The sequence below is a fragment of the Pinus tabuliformis genome, chromosome 3_2 (assembly GCF_031772625.1).
Source record: "Pinus tabuliformis cultivar Carrire ecotype Pingquan chromosome 3_2, CPIR1, whole genome shotgun sequence".
In the NCBI taxonomy this organism is placed as follows: Eukaryota; Viridiplantae; Streptophyta; class Pinopsida; order Pinales; family Pinaceae; genus Pinus; species Pinus tabuliformis.
The window spans coordinates 1,255,836,712-1,255,856,761 of NC_142302.1; the positions used below are offsets into that span (position 1 = coordinate 1,255,836,712).

Below are 20,050 nucleotides of genomic sequence, written 5' to 3' on the forward strand. Positions count from 1 at the left end.
TTTGTTAACTAGTTTTTTTTTGTATGAATTTTTTGAGCGATTCCAGGATCATGATGATCGAGTTGAGATGCCACCCCCATCTGGTCCCTTGGTTCCCAGGTTCCATGGTTCAACACCAACAACAGGGGGTTCGTTTTCATCAGTTTCAGTGCCACAACTTCCACAAGCACCATCTTCTTCATTGCCATCATGTGGAGGCCCACCGCTACATTCTCTTTGTGGTGGAAGGAGGAGAGATTAGTAGATATATTCACAATTTACTACTTTTGTCATAGATTAATCATTAGACTTGTAGGCTTGTTGTGAATTTGAACCTTTTTGTCTTGGTGGTGACCAAGTGACATATTTTGTAAACATTATTATTTGAATTTTGGACATGACAAATGTTGACAGTTGCTTGCTTACTAGATAAATCATAATATGCTCTATGTTTTATGTTTTATAATATGCTTAAAAATTTGATGTATGTTTGTAATTGCTAGAATATATACAGTTGATGCTCGAATAATTAATCATTGATGTACAATGGAATCATGGATGCCATATCTATCTTGATTTATGTAAAAATATGCATGTTTTCATGTTTCTACAACTAATTTGGTATTTGGCATGTTTGTTTTGAATATAAATGCAATATATATATATATATATATATATATATATATATATATATATATATATATATATATATATATATATAGATATAGTAGATGCTTCCGAGACGCTTCGCTTCCTAGATTTTGGAAAACGACGCTTCTGCGTCCCCTCTTCCACAAAACGTCCCCGTTTTTTCCTTGCTTTGTGCAACATTGGGTCTCACACCTTGACTTCTGGCACTGAATCTCGTCTCTCCCTGCTAGAATTGGAACTCCCTCTGAAGCGCCGCGCTGCCTCTGCGTGGCATTGCGCTTCCTCACTGAACTGCTCTCCCCCTTCCTTGCCTTGCACTCCTCGGATCGGGAAAAATTCCTCCGGTCTACTATCCCTGCCCCTCTCTCACTACTTCGACTTTATTGAATCACTTCCGGCAACTCACAACTGCTACTCAGGAAATCAATTCTCTAGCAAAATTCAACTGCTCAACTATTTTTCTCCAACCACATCGAACTCTTTTCGATGGCTAAGATTAACTTAGAGTTGATTCTTGTCTTCTTCTAGAAGATTCACATCTGATTTAATTAATACCCTTTAATTAACCAGATTTCCTAAGTTTAGACTTAGGGAACCATTTAAAAAAGTTAATTATTTTAATTAAATCATCTGTAGGTGGAATTTCTAGAAACTATTTTTGGGTTTTGGAGAATGCATCTGCCTTAGCCTCTCTACAAAGTTTCAAGGCTAGAGCACATTCGATGATACAAAAATCAACACTGAAAACCCTCTGAGAAAAATCCCTCAGTGTGTGCAATTTCTCTTCCACCCTATGCTGAATTTGCTACTGCAAAATTGCTGCAAAAACAACTGTGCCCAGATAAAAAATATGCTCTGCGAGAAGACTGATCTGCTTCACTGGAATTGCTTCTTGGCTTTACCACTGCCTGCTGGAACCATTGTTGATAATATCGTTGAAATATCACGATATATCATAAATATTGTGATATTTTCGGCAAACGATATATCGTTGATTAAATATTGCGATATTCTCCATTTTGAAAATATCGCGATATTTACAATATAACAACGATATTTTGCCAAAATATCGTGCGATGACCTTATTTCTTGTCAGGCAAGCTAAGTCGCGACTACAAAACGACTTTTTGGCCTGTTAATTGCTTATTTTTGGTTTGTTGGTCTTGGAGAAGGAAGGGGAAGAACTTTGTGGTGGTTTTCAAGGAGGGATTAAGGATCAAACAACTATTATCATCACCAACCAAATTTTTTTTGTGGATCAAAGATTCAGGAAGAATGAGACAAACTTCATTTCTTCCATTAACAGATATGTTCTTAAAAACCACTATGTTAATGATTTTTTTCATAGATTTAGGGTTATGCTTGCTTGCCTCTTTGCCTACCAACATTTGCTTCTTTGTTTTTTTTTTGCGTTTGCTATGATTTTCATGCCCATGAGCCAATGCAAGGGTTTTCTCCATATTTGAAGAAGAAGCTTCATTTTTTTTTCTTTCTTATGCACCCCTCTTATTTCCATTTTTCATTGCAAATAATGTAGTAAAAAAATTAATTTTAAAAATGAGGTGGCTTTTATTTTTTGTGTATGGGGTTTAATGCCAATTTTTTGTTTTTTTGGTGCCCTAGGTTTGAATTAATCTACTACAAATATGTCAAAGCCCTTGGACCCATTTTGGGAGTATGGGGAACTTGATGGTGGGACAAATCGGGCATATCTAACATGCAAATTGTGTGGGGAAAAAATGATAGGAGAGATTACACGATTGAAGTACCATCTAGCTAGACTCCCTGGACATGATGTTGAGATTTGTACGGAATCTAGTGCGGAGCTTATAGAAAAAGCGTTTGAAGCAATTGATGAAAAATACAAAAAGAAAGAAGATACAAAACGAAACAAGGCTGAACGTGCAAGTAGATCTTTCAGGATATCTTCTTCCAAGTTTGAGGCTAAGGGTAATGAGAGGGGCTCCACAACGTCACCTTCTGATGTTACTAGGAGTGGGAGGTCATCATTTTTTGTTTCACGAACTGGACATGGAGCACAACCTTCCATAAAACTAGTTGTTAAAAAAAAGGAGAAGTAAGAAGCAGATAGAGTAATGGGGAGGTTTCTTTTCTGGAGTGACTTACCTCTCAACATCACCAAGAACAATCCATTTTGGCAGCCAATGTGTGATGCTATTGCTATTGTGGGCCAAGGGTACAAAAGTGCTACATATGAGGAGTTGTGGAGGCAAATCCTTCAAGCAAAAAAACAGGATGTCAACTCTAGATTGGCGGAGTTGAAACAAACATGGGAGGTGTCTAGATGCACAATGACATTTGATGGTTGGATAGATAGGAAGGGTAGAACCCTTCTAAATTTTTTGGTACATTATCTTAAAGGTACCATGTTTATTAAATTAGTGGAAGCATCAACACATATAAAAGATGTAGCATTGATATGTGGGTTGTTAGATCGGTTCGCCCGGGAGATTGGTGTGCAAAATGTGGTGCAAGTCATAACAGATAATGTAACTAATTATGTGTTTGCCGTTAGGATGCTTATGGAGAGGCACCACACATTGTTCTAGACAACATTGTATCGATTTGCTGCTTGAGGATATGGGGAAACTCTCATTCGCGAAGGAGGTGATTGATTTTGCTAGGAGCATCCCCAAGTTTATATATAACCATGCTTTTGTTCTTATCCTCATGAGGAGATACATCAAAGACATGGAGTTGCACCATCCAGCAATCACACGTTTTGCCAGCTTTATTACTTTTCAGTCTTTGCTTCGATGCCAATTTGAGTTGAAGCAAATGTTTGTTTCTGATGAGTGGCGTGATTGTAGATACAATAGGAGACAAGATGGGAGAGCCATTGCAAAAATGGTGTACATTGACACATTTTGGCAAGGAGTAGAAGAAGTGTGCTCAGTTAGTGAACCTATAGTAAAGGTTCTGAGATTGGTAGATGGGGAGAAGCCTGCAATGGCTTATTTGTATGAGGCCATGGATAGGGCCAAGGAGGCCATTCGTGCTTATTATGCAAACAAGGGTTCTACTGGGCTTAATAGACAGATGATGTTATGGGATGCGATTGATAGTTGGTGGATAGTGATGCTTCATTGACCCATTCATGTAGCAACACTCTTCCTCAACCCCACATTTTCATACAAATGCAGGTTTGATTGATGGCGAGGTGATGGAAGGGCTCCGTTCCTGTATTCATAGGATGGTACCTAATCCTGAGCTTCATAGCAAAATCAATCGCGAGTTATAGTTTTATCGGGATTGTGTTGGTGTATCTAGATTGGATGATGCTATTCAGGAAAGGACCCTCTTCATGCCACATAAGTGACAAGTCATGACTCATTAGAATTTTCAATTTAGAATTTACTGATTTATAATTCTAGATTTTTTAAATTCAATTATGTTTTATTTGAAAGTTTAATTATGTTTTAAGTTTTTAAGTTTTTTCTTTCTTTATTTTGTTGTAGATATTTGGTGGTGAAACTTTGGTGCAAGGGCACCAAATTTGCAGAAATTGGCCATAAGAATCCCGAGTCAAACCTGTAGCTCTTCGGGGTGTGAGTGCAATTGGAGTGTTTTTGAGAAAATACACTCAAAAAAGCGCAACATGTATAACTTTGAGCTTCACCCTTCGTTTGAGCAATTACATTTTTTGTAATTTTAATTTATGACCCTCAATTGTCAAGAGTCAACACTCGTTAGTTTTTTTGAGACTCTTACAGGTTGGAGTTCTCATGCATCATTGATTTCGTGTATGTGCATTACAATCTCCGACTTCGAGTGAAGCAAATAGAGAAACCAATGGATCCATATGCCATTTCCTTAGACAATATTGATGTATTGTCTCAATGGAGGGTGGAGACTGAGGTGCCCATCTTGGAGGAGTCACCCACATGGTTAGAGGAGGAACCATTAGTAAAAGGGCAACAAGAGGATGAGGACTTGGGGGAGGAGAGCACGAGGAGGAGGAGGAGCAGGAGGAGGAGGAGGAGGAGATCGTGGGAGCGTCAACGTCAACACCATTTGCTACAAATATAGGAGAGCACAAATCCATACCCAACATCTATGTCACAAGTTTCATTGAACTTTAACCTTGAGGTTCAAATTTTGGCAAACCTTAAAATTTTTTTGACGTTCGACGAACCTCATAGCCATTGACCAAGTCCATAGATCAAAACTCATAAATTCATGTTACAACTCAAGCTTGTAATTTATCCTTGCAGTTTTCATGTCCATGATAGCATTTTTGATGTTTACTGATGTTGATTTCTTACTATTTTATTGCCTTTGATGTATCATTTTTATTTTACATCCAATACATCATATATATTAGTGCTTTCTTCATATTTATGTGCCAATGTGTTTATTTCATGTTGTTATTGCTTTATATATTTAAAAATCTGAAAAAAATGAATATATTATACATTTTTTATGTTTGTCGATATTTTCTGATATTTTGCCAATATTTTCGCCGATATTGCCGAAAGGATGTTTTCATGACCCTCGTTGATATTTTGTCGATACCGATATTATCAACATTGGCTTGAACTGCTTCTGGACAAATTGAACATTCTTGTACTCTGTAACTGGAAAATCGGACCCTTGTCCAACAGTTTGACTTGCTTGGTCAGCGTCTGCGCAAACCCTGGAACAAATGTGCTACTGCTCCCTCTGAGTTGTGAATTTCTCCCTTTTTGTCTTTGAGCCTCTGATTTGTCAAACTTGCTTTGATACCATGTGAAGTTTCGCTTGAAATGCAACAACTGGAATTAATTCTTCTAATTGGATGAATTATGCAGTTCATTTTGTTTACAATAAAAAAAACAAATATATCACACTGCAATTTCTTCACAATAAAAAAATTAAGGAAATAAATTGGAAATTGAGAAAATATAGAGCACGCACAATAATTTTGACACATTTATTTTTGGACAAATGTCCCCGGAAAAACCCAATGCGAGAAAACCGATGTAGCATATGAGGGTTTTATTATTAATTCTTTAGCAACAAAAATTATGAGTACAAATTTGGATGCTAAACTAGCTATCCTCCAGCAAAATATATTGCCAAAATTATTTGGAGGAAATTCCTCCCTTCTACAACCGTACTCAGTCGCTGTGGCCCTGCTCGCACTTCCTCCCGACAACTCGCACTGGCCAGAAACGCGGACTGCTTGGCCCAGATAATTTGCACTGTCTGCTGACTCACTTTGGATGAGTCGTCTTGCCCATGGTTGAAGGGGAGCTGTCTCGCCTGTCGAATCTGCTCCCGGAGCGTGTTCCGGGTATTGGGAGTGACCACGAGAGCGTGCTCTCGAATTCGCTCCCTGCCTTTTAAGGAGTGATAGAGGGAGCTATTACAATTGTTTTTGAGTGTGGCAGCATAATGTTCAATCCTATGGCCCTAGTGTTGATATGCAGTTCATGGTAATGTTAAATTCTTAAAGTAAAAGGATGAAAATGAAAGATTGTTTGAGAGTGGTTTCGACCTCAGACTAGTCATTTTTTCAGGATTTCAGGATTGTGGGGGATTGCAATGTTTCCATTGGATTTTGTCATGTACTAGGGTATGGAACTTGTATTTAATCAAGAGCACCAAGCCCTCTTTGCGGGGGAGACTCCCAATGATCAAGAGCACCAAGGCTGTTTGACTATGCAGGAGGAGACTCCCAATAAAGCACAAGACAAGAAATTAGAAATTTCTCATGGCAAGAGGGTCAAGCAGTAGATAATAGATTTACTTGTCTTTTCTAGTTTCTAGTACTTTTTATAACTATTGACTCTTTCGTATTTATTATGGTATTTTTTGTAAGCAATATATGACAATTTAAGTTTGAAGTTTGAAGTTGGCATTTATAACTCATTGGTAATGAATTATGAATATGATGCATTGTGAAAGTTGAAACATTTCATTTCATGTTAGATATTCTTTGTTATAGTTTGTTTACTTCATAATGGTAATGGTTATAGGTACAACTTTAGTGATAAATGATGACAAATGTTATATATTGAATTTTGAAAGCTTGAAACTTTAAGATTGATGAATCACGAGACTCGATATGTTGTATGTTACTAAATTGTGGACGTGGTTGATGAAGATTATAACTTCTAGATGATTGATATTATATGGTTCAATCCATGTTTTTATGTTTTTTTTTTATTATCTAATTCATCATTCTACATGCTTTTGTTGACATATGCATCAAAATATATATTATATAAAAATTTGCTCCTGATTCGTTCCCGAACTGGGAGATTTTGAAAATGTTGCTCCTCGCTCCTGCTTTCGCTCCCGCACCTTGCTTCTACTCCCTCTCCCAAGTAACCTTGGTCTTGCCTCCCTCTGGCCCTGTAAGTGACTCGCTCTGCCTTCCGGGCGATTTCCCGGCCTCCAACAACTGAAACGATCACTTTTCGACACTTCGAAGTAGGGTTTTTGGCTGCTCGCACTAGCTGCTCAGCCTCTCTGCGGAAAGAATTCAGCCTCCCAGCTACTGCTGCTCTGCTTGCTGAGAAACTCTGTTGGAAATAACTCTGTTGCTCCATCATTCACTGCCACTCGATCACTGGCTCGAATTCTTCTCTAGCTGGACTTTGCTGTCTGAGAAATTCGATCTGCCTTGATCACTGAGTGTGTCTTCTCCATCCCCATAGAGTTGCTCTTATAATCTCATGTTGGCGAACCAACGACCATGATTAGATCCCCATTAATGGCTAAGATCATCTCTAACTCGATCCATGTGAGTTTCTAGAGAATTTTCACATTTCTCAATTAATTTCCTTTAATTAATCAGTTTCCCTAAGCTAGGCTTAGGCATTTTTAATTATCGATCAATTAATTGAATTGAACTATCTCTAGGTGGAATTTCCAGAAACGATTTCTGGGTTATGGAGCTCTTATGTGTTTTAGCCTCTCCACAAAGTTTGAGACTAGAACACCTTCTTGATGCTTCAAAAATCAATAGTGCACTTGTGGGACTTTCCCTTTTTAGTTTGGGGTTTGACCACATCCTTTCTTGCGAGGCATTGCATCTAGTTTGCACCTTGCACATACATCCATGGAATTGTTGCACAAGTGGATTGTGGACCACTTGCTATTCTTGGAGGAGGTGGTTATGGAGCATTCTCCTAGGAGGATTACATATTATTTTATCACTCATGCATCTTGGACGGTGCACCTAGTGAGCTCTTTTAGGTGGGCTCTGAAGCACTTTCTCCTATATTGAGGTTGTTTTTTATATTTTGCATGCATGCATTCTTGTAGGGTGCATCTCATGTGGACACCTAGCATATTGACTTGGTATTGTGCCGTATTTTTAGTGGTGCAGTTCCCTTTATGAGTATTACTTAGTGCATGCTACTTATTACTTATAGATGGGGCAAGCTCTCTTGGAGAAGATAGTGTCCACATACCTTGATATTGTCAACCATGGATCTAACTACTCCATTATTCACAATTTGTTGACTTGTGATGGAGTTTCTCACTCTATATAAGGAGGATTTTCTCTCCATTTTAGAGGATTTTGGCAATTGGAGATTGAGAAGTTAGAGAAGTGATGAAGTATTGAAGCTTGATGTAGCTCCCTTCTACTCGCATTCTTGAATATTAATGAAAGATTGAGGTATTGATCCACTTTGTTGGATGGTTTATTTATGCTCTTCAATTTGCTGTACATGTTGTGGTGGATACTTCTTGTCATTTTTTTTATAAAGGCTTAGTAATTAATTGATTCATCTAGGAGAAAAGCAATTTGAGGAAGCTCTCTTTTCTGCTTTATTTGCTTTTTTATTTCTACACTTGTTCTTCTTTCTTCTATCAACTAAGTTGTAGATTTGGATGCACATTTGACCATAAAAAACACCTTTACAATCTTAGCCTTCTAAGCTTAGTTTTCTACTACACATTTCCAACAATTACTTAAGGTTCAAATGTATCAAATTAGGTCCTTTTTACCTAAGTACACCCCTTAAAGATGAATGTATCAAATAGTTTTGTCTACTAGTTGGTGGAAGATGGTAAACAAGCATTTTCTACCATATAACCTCTGTGACACACTAGTTCTCTCATTTATCCAATACATTATAGCTCCATTAGCCTAGGACTGATGGGCCTTGGTTTTCTTCCATTTCTTTTCATTCCTTCGTTTTTGTCCTTCATTTTCCTATCTTGTTCTTATCCCATTTCATATACTGCCACAACCATGCAGTTTGTTAAGGCTCAATGCTGTATGATTCTTGAGATATTCTTTATTATTCAGAAATGAGATATAAGATGCATTTTCCTACTAAAACTTTTTTGAGATTTGATTTGTTTCTTTCAATGTATTCCCCATATTTGCCACTATTCTGGGCTGAAATTTTTAGCCAAAAACAATAGTTGTGTCAATATTGGCAAAGCACAACTTAATTCTAAACGTTACCTGGATGGCTTTAGAGATCACGTTGACAGTCAAAGTTCTTTCTTCCTGTCTTTCTCATCACTTGAAAGTTCAAGCTAAAGAAGTAACGAAAATAATGTCAAAATAGTTTTCCTGTTGAATTTTTTAATTTATGCTTCTGAATTCTTTTGGAATTGATTATGGCGAAATGGAAAGATTTTAACTTTTACAAAGTCTTTATTTTGCTTCCATGCCTTGGGCATCTTTATTGGATATCAGATTACTATAAAGGTGTTTATAAGAAATTCAACAAGAAAATTATTTTGACATTAATTTCGTTACTTCTTTAGCTTGAGGTGTCAAATGATGAGACAGGCAGAAAAATAAATTCTTTTGAAATTTATTACGGAAAAAATGAAAGCTTTTAATGTTATAATGCCTTTTTTTTGCTTGCATATCTCAGGCTTCTTTATTGGATATCAGGATACTAGAAAATTTTAATACTTTGCTATATAAAAATTGTGCCTGATAAGAAATATGAAACAGATATGGTCAATATCTCTTTGATAATGGGAGCTATGAGGAGGCCATGCAACAATTTTCAGCATCTTCATTGGACATTGCCATGATCTTGTCCTTATATCCTTCAATAAAGCTTCCAAAGACATCCAGTGTTTCTTCATCAGAAAATATTTTTGAATCTTCTTCTGATACATTGTCTGAACAACATATTGTTAAGATTTCATCTGATCCACTGGATGAGGTGGAAGGTGGTTCTTTATCTGCTTCCCAGGCCCTCTCATCACAAAATGAAGAAAACAGGAAAACACACAGTCAAAAGCCAGACCATAATTCTCTAACAGCACTTATCAAGTTTCTATTAAAGAAAAGAAAAAATATTATTGGAAAAGCTGCAGCAGAAGACACAGATGAAGTTGTTGCAGCAGTAGTGGAAGATGCAAGTGCATCTGTTGATACCTGGCGATCAAGGAGTTCAATGAAGGTGTGTTCTTAGCCAAAATGATTGCTGACTTCTTTTCATGCTCAAATCTGTGCATACGTTTCCTGAAAATAACCTATAGTTATCTGTTGAGTAACTAGACATGTTCTAATTCGATTAAAAACATTTTTTGTTGGATGGACAATTTGGATTTGGATTAGTGGTATCTGGTGGAATTAGCCAGCTGGGATCATATGTTTTGTCCAAAGATGTAATACCATTTCCATATGTGCAACTTCATAGATTTCAGCTCCTTGGACATATTACCTGGTCTGGGAAGATAGAGTTTCTGTCATCTAGAGAAGTTTTAATGCAAAAGTCAACCTTCCATGAGTGCCAGTAAATGACAATATCAGGCATTGATGTTGTGTTGTCTGTACAGTGGCTGTTTTTGCATTGCATACTTTATGCCTGTTGCTGCATGCTTCATGTTATCCCTGTGCTGCTCGTGCCCAAAAACAATGCAAGTTAATAGAGTCATTTTTCAACATCTGGACCAATTCCTCTTTTCATTGTCAGCAATTTAAAATCCATGTATTTGTTATTATACACATTTGAAATTCTACAAAGTTTCATTCTTCAATGCCAGCATACCGTTCTCTGTTTCTATGCATGTTTATTATTTTGGTATTCATATTCCAAGTTGCACGTGTTAAGAAGTTTATTATGTTTTTAGGATTTCTGTACTTGAGCACCAACCCTCTAGAGAAACTCTTTTCAACTCTATTGATTGGTTCTCTGATAAGAACTAAAGTAGGACTCTGCAATATGAAGTTGTAATATGTACTATCGGTTGAACAAGTATACAGCTAGTCACAATACTAAAGCTTGTTCAGTCCATTGAGTATTTCTGAGCCAAACTCGGCTTGGCATAGAAATGGAGCCCAACTTGTTGGTGAGTCCCACTCTAACCGACAAGTACTTGCCAAGTTTTTCACAGGTTGGTCAGTTTGACTCACTAGCCCGATGAAAAACTCATTATAAGTTTATTTGTTTATTTTTGAAAAATACATCTTATATTATATAGAAATATTTTCATAATAGAAATTAAAGGGGGGAAGGATATATACGAAGATAAAGCTACAGCAGAGATAAAGCTGAGTAAACTGAAGCATTTAATTCTTTGACCTCTTTGATTGTAAGATATCTTTTAGCTAACAACAACATACATGCCTCTTTCTGCCAAACATGACAAAAGGATTGAAATGAATTGACCTCACCACCAAAAACATGCAAAAGTAGATATAATGATACAAAGCTAGTCACCCAACAATGCTTCTTGCCAATGGAGTTACCCCTAAAACAAGACTCTGTGCTGATCCTGAACATATTCCAACAACTCTTGGCAAACCTGCAGTCCCAAAGAACGTGTTTCACCATCTCTGGACAACTACATGCTAAACAAAGACCATAAGTGATTCCATTCTTAGCTAAATGAGCTTTAGATGACAGCCTCTATTAGATAACGAGTCATGCAAAGACTGAAATTTGTAAGTTAGATGAAGAGACGAAAAACTGTGCAACCTATGAATCCATCTATTTTTGGTATCATAAGAGGTCCATCTTACATTCAATGCAAGGGAGGATATGCTTCTGGTGGAGAAGGGAATACATCTTTTTGGGGTTGTAATCTTGGATCTGCTTTTTGAAGATTCACCCCCAGCCCACCCTACCTAGTGCCCTTTTGCCGCAAAATCGAGCAGGCCAAGTGCAATGCCCCACTAGGCAGAACCAGACCCTAGAAAAACAATGAGATTGGCTGCCACTGTCAACTCAACAACTTTTTTCCTGCTATTTAGTGGTATTTAACCACAAGGGACGCTTCCCTAAGAGGTCACCTAAAGGATATTCAATGACAGTGGCTCAAGGTGATCAAGTGAGGTCTAAAAATTGGGATATAGTGTTGGTGGAGCTTAGAAGGCGTAAGTAATCTTTGCCAAAGTTCAGGTACTCTATTACTAGACCAATTATATGCCTGCTATAGGTTAAGGTTTTGCAGATTTTCAATAATAAAACAACTGATGTCATATAACAGCCAAAAAGAAAAGGTCTTTTAATGATTAATAAAAAAAGAGGCTGTTATGAACAAAGTTTATAAACGTGGCAGAATACTCAGAAGATCTGAAATATATAAATATCCATGCTAGGAAAAATATGTTTATATAAGAATGTATAGAAGATATGAGATGTGAATGTTACAAATGAGGGCCCGCTTATATACCTAGGCAGATGTCCTTTCATGAATGGTCATGTCCTTAGAGACATGCTTCATCTATACTAATCACTAACTAATATATATATATATATATATATATATATATATATATATTGCCTTTCTCTTCAAAAAACTTTGCCCTCAAAGCTTATTGCTTGTTGATTTTGTAGCATCGGACAAGTGTTCTAGTCTCAAACTCTGTGGAGAGGCTAAAACACATGAGAGCTCGAGAACCCATAAATAATTTCTGGATATTCCATCCAGAGACAACTCAATTAAATTAATTGATCGATAATTAAAATGCCTAAGTCTAACTTAGGGAAATCGATTAATTAATAAGAATTAATTGAGAAAGGTGAGAATTCTCTAGAAACTCACATGGATCAACCTGGAGATAATCTTAGCTGCCAACGAGGAATTAATCATGGTCGTTGGTTAGCCAACGAGAGATTATAAGAGGTCGATGGGGTTGGAGAAAGACACACAAGACAAAAGCTCGTAGTGCGAGTTCCTTGGCAGATTGAGCTATCCATCTTAAAAGGTTGAGTAGAGGAAAAGTGTTCGAGCTAAAAGGGACGTAGAGTGGCAAAGACAATGATTCCGGAGGAAGTTTCCAGTTCTGGAGAGTCAGGAGAGAAGGCCGAGTTATTTCTCCAAGACGCTGCACTGGGACTGCGCAGTAGCCTCAATAAGGAAGTTCAATTTGCCTAAGTTGGAGAAAGATTCAGTTGCCGAAGGTCGGAATAATTTTCCAGAGGGCCAGAGAATTCATCCCAGAGCAGCAACAATTAGTTAGAAGCTGATTCAAGGCAATATCCGGGCAAAGCGTGTGAGTGACTATGCAGAGGTTGCGCAGAGGGGTTCGAGTTAGTGTTAATTTTTTATAGCAATGGTATGTTCTATGCTTAAGCACAATTTACTTCAATGTTCTTTTAGCATCCCAATTTCCAATTTCCAATTATATCCAGTAGCAATCACATTAACTTATAAACATTGACAGTAAATGCAGATAGAACATAAAGTCATATGCAGAAAACGAGCCAAGACAAGAGGACACAAGATGTGGCAGATGCTAAAGACAAACCCCAATGTGGGGAACCCTTTGATCAAATCTTCTTATTATTCTTCAATAGTTGCCACAAAATCTCTCCTTTTGGTGGGCATTCACTTCAATGTCATCTAGAAGTTTCTTTGCCCTAAGGTAAAACCCTAGTTTAGTGTTAGCTTCAACTTGGGGGATTTTTTAGGGTTTCATGTGCCTTGAACCTGTTAAAATATATCGTGGAAATCCCTTTCTCTTCACCTTGACCTTTGGCCACTCCAACTCTCAACCTACTTGTTGAACACCTAATCTTTGGGGTTAGGAATCCTATGTAAATATTGCAAATAGCTAAATAAACAGAATTGGAAGACGAAGAGACATTAGGAGATGAAACCTAATAGTCTCCCTCTCCATGTATATATCTGTGTTCTTTCTTAATGTAATGGCAACAAATTCATTCAGAGTTACTCCTGGTCCGACATGGTATCAGAGCCAACTCCCAAAATTAGCTTTTGTGCTGTAACTCCTGTTAGTTTTCTGCCATACTTTGTTCCTCTGTCCTCTGTCTGCTTAAAGTTAGTTTCAGATTCTAAATCCCAAATCTATGTGTGCATTGTCTCCTTGTACGTTGGTTATGTTGTTATCTCTAGGTGCGTTTAGTCCTAATTGTGTATACTTCCCAGAGAGGCTTTGAGCACTTGTGAGCGTGGTTCAGTTTAGGGGCGATAGGGGTCACCGGTCCATAACCTCGAGGTTTCGGCTTGTTTGTGATGTTGGACGGAGTGATTCGATCAGATAAATCTGGTTGCTGCGCCTTGAGGCCAACAAATTTGGTAATAGTGCTTTTGCCTCAGTGGATCTCGACGTTTTTGTCCTGGAGGATGGCAAGCAGTTGCCTTCTGACCGCTGTGAATGATAATTAGTAAGTGCGAGCGCTGAAGACTGTTGTAGTAAGAATTGAAAGATTTTGCTGTAAAAAAATGATATTAAGCTATCGATGGGTGAGTTATGTTTCAGCACAGATTGTTTGGTTGCAGTTCATATGAGAGTGAGAAACAAAACCTGTTACGCCTTTTTCCAGATGCTGCTACTGTAAGTCCAAGTCAGTGGAAGAATGTGAGCATCTGCTGCGTGTGGACAAAATCTTGGTAGAGGATATCATCTATGTGTCACTGCATCTGTGTGGGCCTATATGTTCATGTAAATCGACTTGTTAGTTTCTTTTTGTGGACCTGTTAGTGCAGCATGACGTGTAGCATGCTGTGTTTGCTGGATCAAGCCCAATGCAATCTACAAAACCCGCCCTCTGTGGAGACTTGGTCATGCTCTGAAGGATGTGTAAACATTTTTTTTTAAGACTGTGTGGTATGTTGACTGGTGCATTAAAGTTTTTTTTGGAGGTCGATGGTATCTTTTTTTGAAGACATTCATTATGAGATGAATTTTTAATGGGGCTGATATATGTTACATGGTATATTAAATGTCTTATGGTGAATGGTGAATGCCTTATGGTGAATGATTGTAGGTAAATTATAATATTGTGTTGAACCTTATTTTTATTCATATATATTATATTGAGAGGTTGGTTAATATATATATATATATATATATATTGCTTCATATATTATATTGGGGCATTGGTTTATATACACATATTTGAAAAGTCAAAGATTATTTGAAGCATGGTGTATGAAGGTATATTGATGATTTTTTGAAGATAGGCAATCATGTTTTATTACAAAGACATCAATAATTTGTTGCAGGTATTATAATTATTTTGAGGCCAGATCAAATCATATGATGCATTAAATTATTTCTATAGTTGGAGTGGTTCTCTCTGGCAAAGAGAACTACCATGAGTGGTCCAGAAAGATAAAGCACACCTTGATTTTTAATGAGTTGTGGAAAGGGGTTTGTGAAGGAGAAGGAGACAGTGCACTTGAGAAGCCCACTTCTGACAAGGACCTTGCCATTTGGGAAAATAAAAACAGCAAGGCCTATGCCTTGATTGCAACGTCAATAAATGAAGAGGTGAGTCGTCATATTTTGCCATTTTGAAATGCCTTTGAAGCCTTAAAGAAGTTGAAGGAATTATATGACTTACACTCTGAGCTTGAAGTTGTTTGATTGATGATTAAGTTGTTCAATCTTGAATTGAAAAATGATGACTCTCTTGCCTTAACATCAAAAGTAAGATTGATTATACATGACATAAAAGCCACTGGTTTTGAAATAGATATTCCTGTCATAGCTTATGTCAAGGCACTATATCCCACCTATTCACATTATCTTGAGTCATTGCAAGCAAGTGGCAACCTTAAGGAGATTATTTTTGACTCCCTTGAAAAGAAGTTTGCTAAAAGAGAGAACGCTTTTGGGAAGAAGACAACTCCTCAGTCTTTTGATGAAGCTGTGTGCCTTGCACAGAAAGAGAAGAATCATGCACAAAATTCTTCTAGAGGAAGAGGTGGCCGAAGAGGAAGAGGAAGGAAGAATTTTAGAGGCAGGGGGGCAAACATTTCCAAGGAGAAAGGTCTGATCTTCATTGCATATGATGCAATAGAGATGGACATGATGCTTCCACATGTAAGCTGCCTTGGGACAGAATTGAGCAGGAAAGAAATGAAGGAAAAGGTAAAACAACTGACAAAGGGAAGGTAAAGCACCCGAGTCTGCTCATCATGTTGTGGCACATTGCAACGTTAGAGTAATTGAAGACTTATTCAATGTTTCACTTGCTTCATGGAAAGATGCTTGGTTGCTTGATTCATGAGCAACTTGCCACATGACTTTCAGAAGAGATTTCTTTGAAGAATTCACTGATAATGTTGATGGAGCAGTATACTTTGTAGATAAGATAAAGCTCAAGCCATCAGGGCTTGGCACCACCAGGCTCAAACTGCTTGATCTTCCATACTTTCTTCTACATGATGTTCTATACCTCCCGGAGTTGAGGAGAAATTTGTTGTCTTTGGTCCACATCCACCAGCAAGGACACTCCATTCACATATTTGATGGCAAGGTTGAGGTTAGAAAAGCATCAAATCACTCACTTGTCATGACTGGGATAGAAGAAGAAAGACTTCTGAAGTTGCAAGGAACCTTTGCTCGTGCACAAAACTTTTCATACAATTGTCACTATGATGAGGGTACATTTCGATCAAGTCTTCTATGGCATGCTCGATTTGGACACTTGAACTATGATAGCCTCCGTTTGTTGAATAAAAATGGTGTTACTAGTTTGCCTACTATTCCTAGGAAACTTAAGCAATGTGATGCTTGTATCTTAGGAAAGCACAACAAACAATCTTTTCATGATTCTCATTCCAGAGCACATAGAAAACTTGAACTCATTCATTCTGATTTGTGTGGCCCAATGCTTGTTCCTTCTACAAATGGTAATAAATATATGATGACATTTATTGATGACTACACCAGAATGTGTTGGGTTTATTTATTGAAGAACAAATCTGAAGCTTTTGAAACATTCAAGAACTTTCATGCATGGATTGAAAATGATGCACAATCTCATATTGGATCTATTCATACTGATAATGGAAAAGAATATACATCAAATGAATTTGAAAACTATCTTCGCCAACATGGGATCAAACATCAAACAACCGTGCCTTATAATCCCCAACAGAACGAAGTAGTTGAAAGAATGAACAAGACAATCTTAAATATGGTACATTCCATGATGTTTTTCAAAAATGTTAAGTTGATGTTTTGGGCTGATGTGGTTCTATGTGTTGTGTATATAAAGAATAGGTGTCCATCTAATGCTATAAAAAACCTGACTCCCGATGAAATGTGGTATGTCCACATTCCTTTGGTTAGGCATCTCAGGGTTTTTGGTTCCACCTGTTATGCCTTGATACCCAAGGAACAAAGAAACAAACTCGGTGCAAGGAGTTGCAAATGTATCTTCTTGGGGTACTCAAATACCTCTAAAGCATACTGTCTCTATGATGAAGTGAATAAGAAGTTTATAATATCTAGAGATGTGATCTTTCTTGAATCTTCCAAGACTAACAATGTTGTTGAGCGACAACTTGATTGCTTGGATAGATTCGGACATGCAAAATCTTTTCAAGAGTTTGATAATGAGATTCCACATCTTGAAGGGGGGATTCCTATATTGGATCAATCCGTGGAATCTTCTTCTGAATCACTCTCTCCCTGGCATGAAGCTCCGATCACTGGTGACACTTTGAGTGATGTGATTGACAGAATTGGGAGACTAAATCTTGATTCAGCCCCATCTTAGTCAACTGAGCAGCCTGGGCCATCTCAGAAAGGTCCTCCAAAATGGCTGACAAAGACACTTGAAAGTGTTCGTCCTGATGAGGTTGGAAAGACAGGAACAAGAAGCTCAACTAGACAAAATGGAGGTGATGTAGACGATTCTGATTCACTTGTTGATATGGATGTTTCTTATGATTGTGAATTGAATTTGTCTACAAATTTCGAACCAACTTCCTTCAAAGAAGTCGCTTCTCATGATGAATGGAAAGAAGCGATGCAGAAAGAATATGATGCTTTGATAAAGAATGGCACCTGGAAGCTGGTTGATCCTCCATTGGGAACCAAACCAATAGGCTGCAAGTGGGTCTTCAAAAACAAGTATAAAGCAGATGGCTCACTTGACAAGCACAAAGCTAGGCTTGTGGAAAAAGGCTTTGCATAGAAGGAAGGGGTCGATTATGGGGATACTTTTGCCCCCACAACAAAATGGGCTACCATCTGGACACTCTTTTCTTTGGCAGCTCAGAACGGTTGGAAAGTCCATCAAATGGATGTAAAACATGTTTTCTTGAACGAAGATTTGAAAGAGAATGTTTTTATGCCCCAATTAGAAGGATTTGTTGTGAAGGGTCAGGAACATATAGTATGCAAGCTTGTAAAATCCTTGTATGGCCTCAAGCAAGCACCGCGAGCCTGGCATGAGAAGTTAACTGAGCATCTTCTGAAAATCAATTTCAAACATTATGATCTTGATGATGCAACTTTGCTTGTCAAGAAAGTTGGAAAAACAATTGTTTATCTTGTGGTGTATGTAAATGATCTTCTAATGACAGGGATTAATGAGAGCTACGTTGCATCCATAAAGAAAGCACTAAGGAAAGGTTTTGAAATGACAGATTTGGGCTATGTTCACTATTATCTTGGTATTGAAGCAGTGTTGCGAGGGAGCCCCCCCCTCCGCTCCCGCTCCCAATCCTCGCTCTGGGCGGGAGTGACTCGGGAGCGGGTTGGGAGCGCGCTCCCTAAAAAAAATTTGTGCTCCGATTTGACTTAGCGAGCATCGCTCTCGTCGCTCCAAGAGTAATTTTTACAACTCGAAAGCGGTTGGGGAGTGATCGCTCCCCAACCGCTTCCGGCGGCGGTGAGCAATGGTCGAAAAAAAATTCACGCGGGAAAAAAATACGCTGGGAAAAAAGTGACGGGTAGGAAAATAAAGGGAGGGAAGGGAGTGAATATAAATAAACCCTACCTCATATTCATTTCATTATTTGAGAGAGTGAGAGTGAGAGTGAGAGCAAGAGAGAGCAAGAGAGAGTGAGGAGCAAGAGAGAGTGAGGGTCAAGAGAGCAAGTGAGAGTGAGAGCAAGAGAGAGTAAGGAGCAAGGAGCAAGGAGAGAGCAAGAGAGAGCAAGGAGCAAGAGAGCAAGAGAAAGGCAGGAGCAAGGGGAGATTGAAGAGCTTGCAAGAGCTTGCAAGGGGAGATTGGAGGCCAAAGAGGTAGGCTCTACACTCTATTCTAGCAATTTTTTTTTAATGTTCATTCCTAAATAAATAAATAATTTTTTTCTCTATTTCCCATTCCCATTCCCATTCCATTTTTTTGCAGATTCAAAACTTCAAATTTCAAACATCATGGTTATATTTCTTGGCATTTTCTTCTTCTTGGTTCCTTTTTTGGTTATTATGGTGTTGGAGAGTAGAAAAAGGAGGGTTGAAAATGAAGAAGGGGATGAAGAAGTGGGTCATAGTGGATTTGATGAAAACCCCGGAGAGGAGTACCTTGGTGAGGAGGAGCTGGAGGAGAGTGAACATGAGTCAGCTCAAAAAACTAAACAAGACCAAACCCCATTGTGGAAATATGTTAATAGGCCTGAAGCAGGGAAAGGGGGTGGAACCACTAAATTTCATTGCCCCCATTGCAACAATAATTACACAGGTTCATACACCCGTGCCAGAAAGCACCTCTGCGGGAAAAGGCCATGGGATGGAGATAAACAAATAGGAATCAAAACTTGTACAGGTGTGTTAGCAGCAGATAGAGCCAAATACATAAGGGAAGAGGAGGAAGCCCAATACAAATCTAAAAAATCAAAGGGTTTCTTTGAACCAAGCTCACAATCACATGCACAAAGAACTCCTTTAGCATCCTCCCATGGCAGTGGATATGGAGGCACAGGGTCACCAAGTTTAAGGCGTAGAAGCATATCAGATTTCCTTGATGAAGGGTGTAAGAATGATGTGGATTCAAAAGTTTACAGGTTTCTCTATGCATGTGGGATACCATTCAATGTTCTTCGCTCACCTTATTGGCATGAAATGATTTCTGCCATAAATGATGCCCCTAAAAGATACAAGAGCCCTGGGTATGACAAGGCTAGAATTGTTGGACTTGATTATGAAAAAGCAAAAATATCACATTCTCTGAGTAGAATGACAAGTTCTTGGACTGACCATGGGGTGTCCATTGTATCTGATGGATGGGCAAATGTAAAAGGCAAGCCATTGATTAGTGTTCTTGCTGTGTTT

General features: G+C 38.1%; 1 protein-coding gene across 1 annotated transcript in view; it reads left to right on the forward strand.

The window, feature by feature from the left end:
- EMB2754 (Vacuolar sorting protein 39) overlaps positions 1–20,050 on the forward strand; it is a 229,463-nt gene that overhangs the window by 145,898 nt on the left and 63,515 nt on the right. Inside the window, exon 6 of the mRNA XM_089417889.1 lies at positions 9,566–10,022. Coding sequence (XP_089274015.1) covers positions 9,566–10,022 — 457 coding nt within the window. The remainder of the gene's footprint in view (positions 1–9,565; positions 10,023–20,050) is intronic.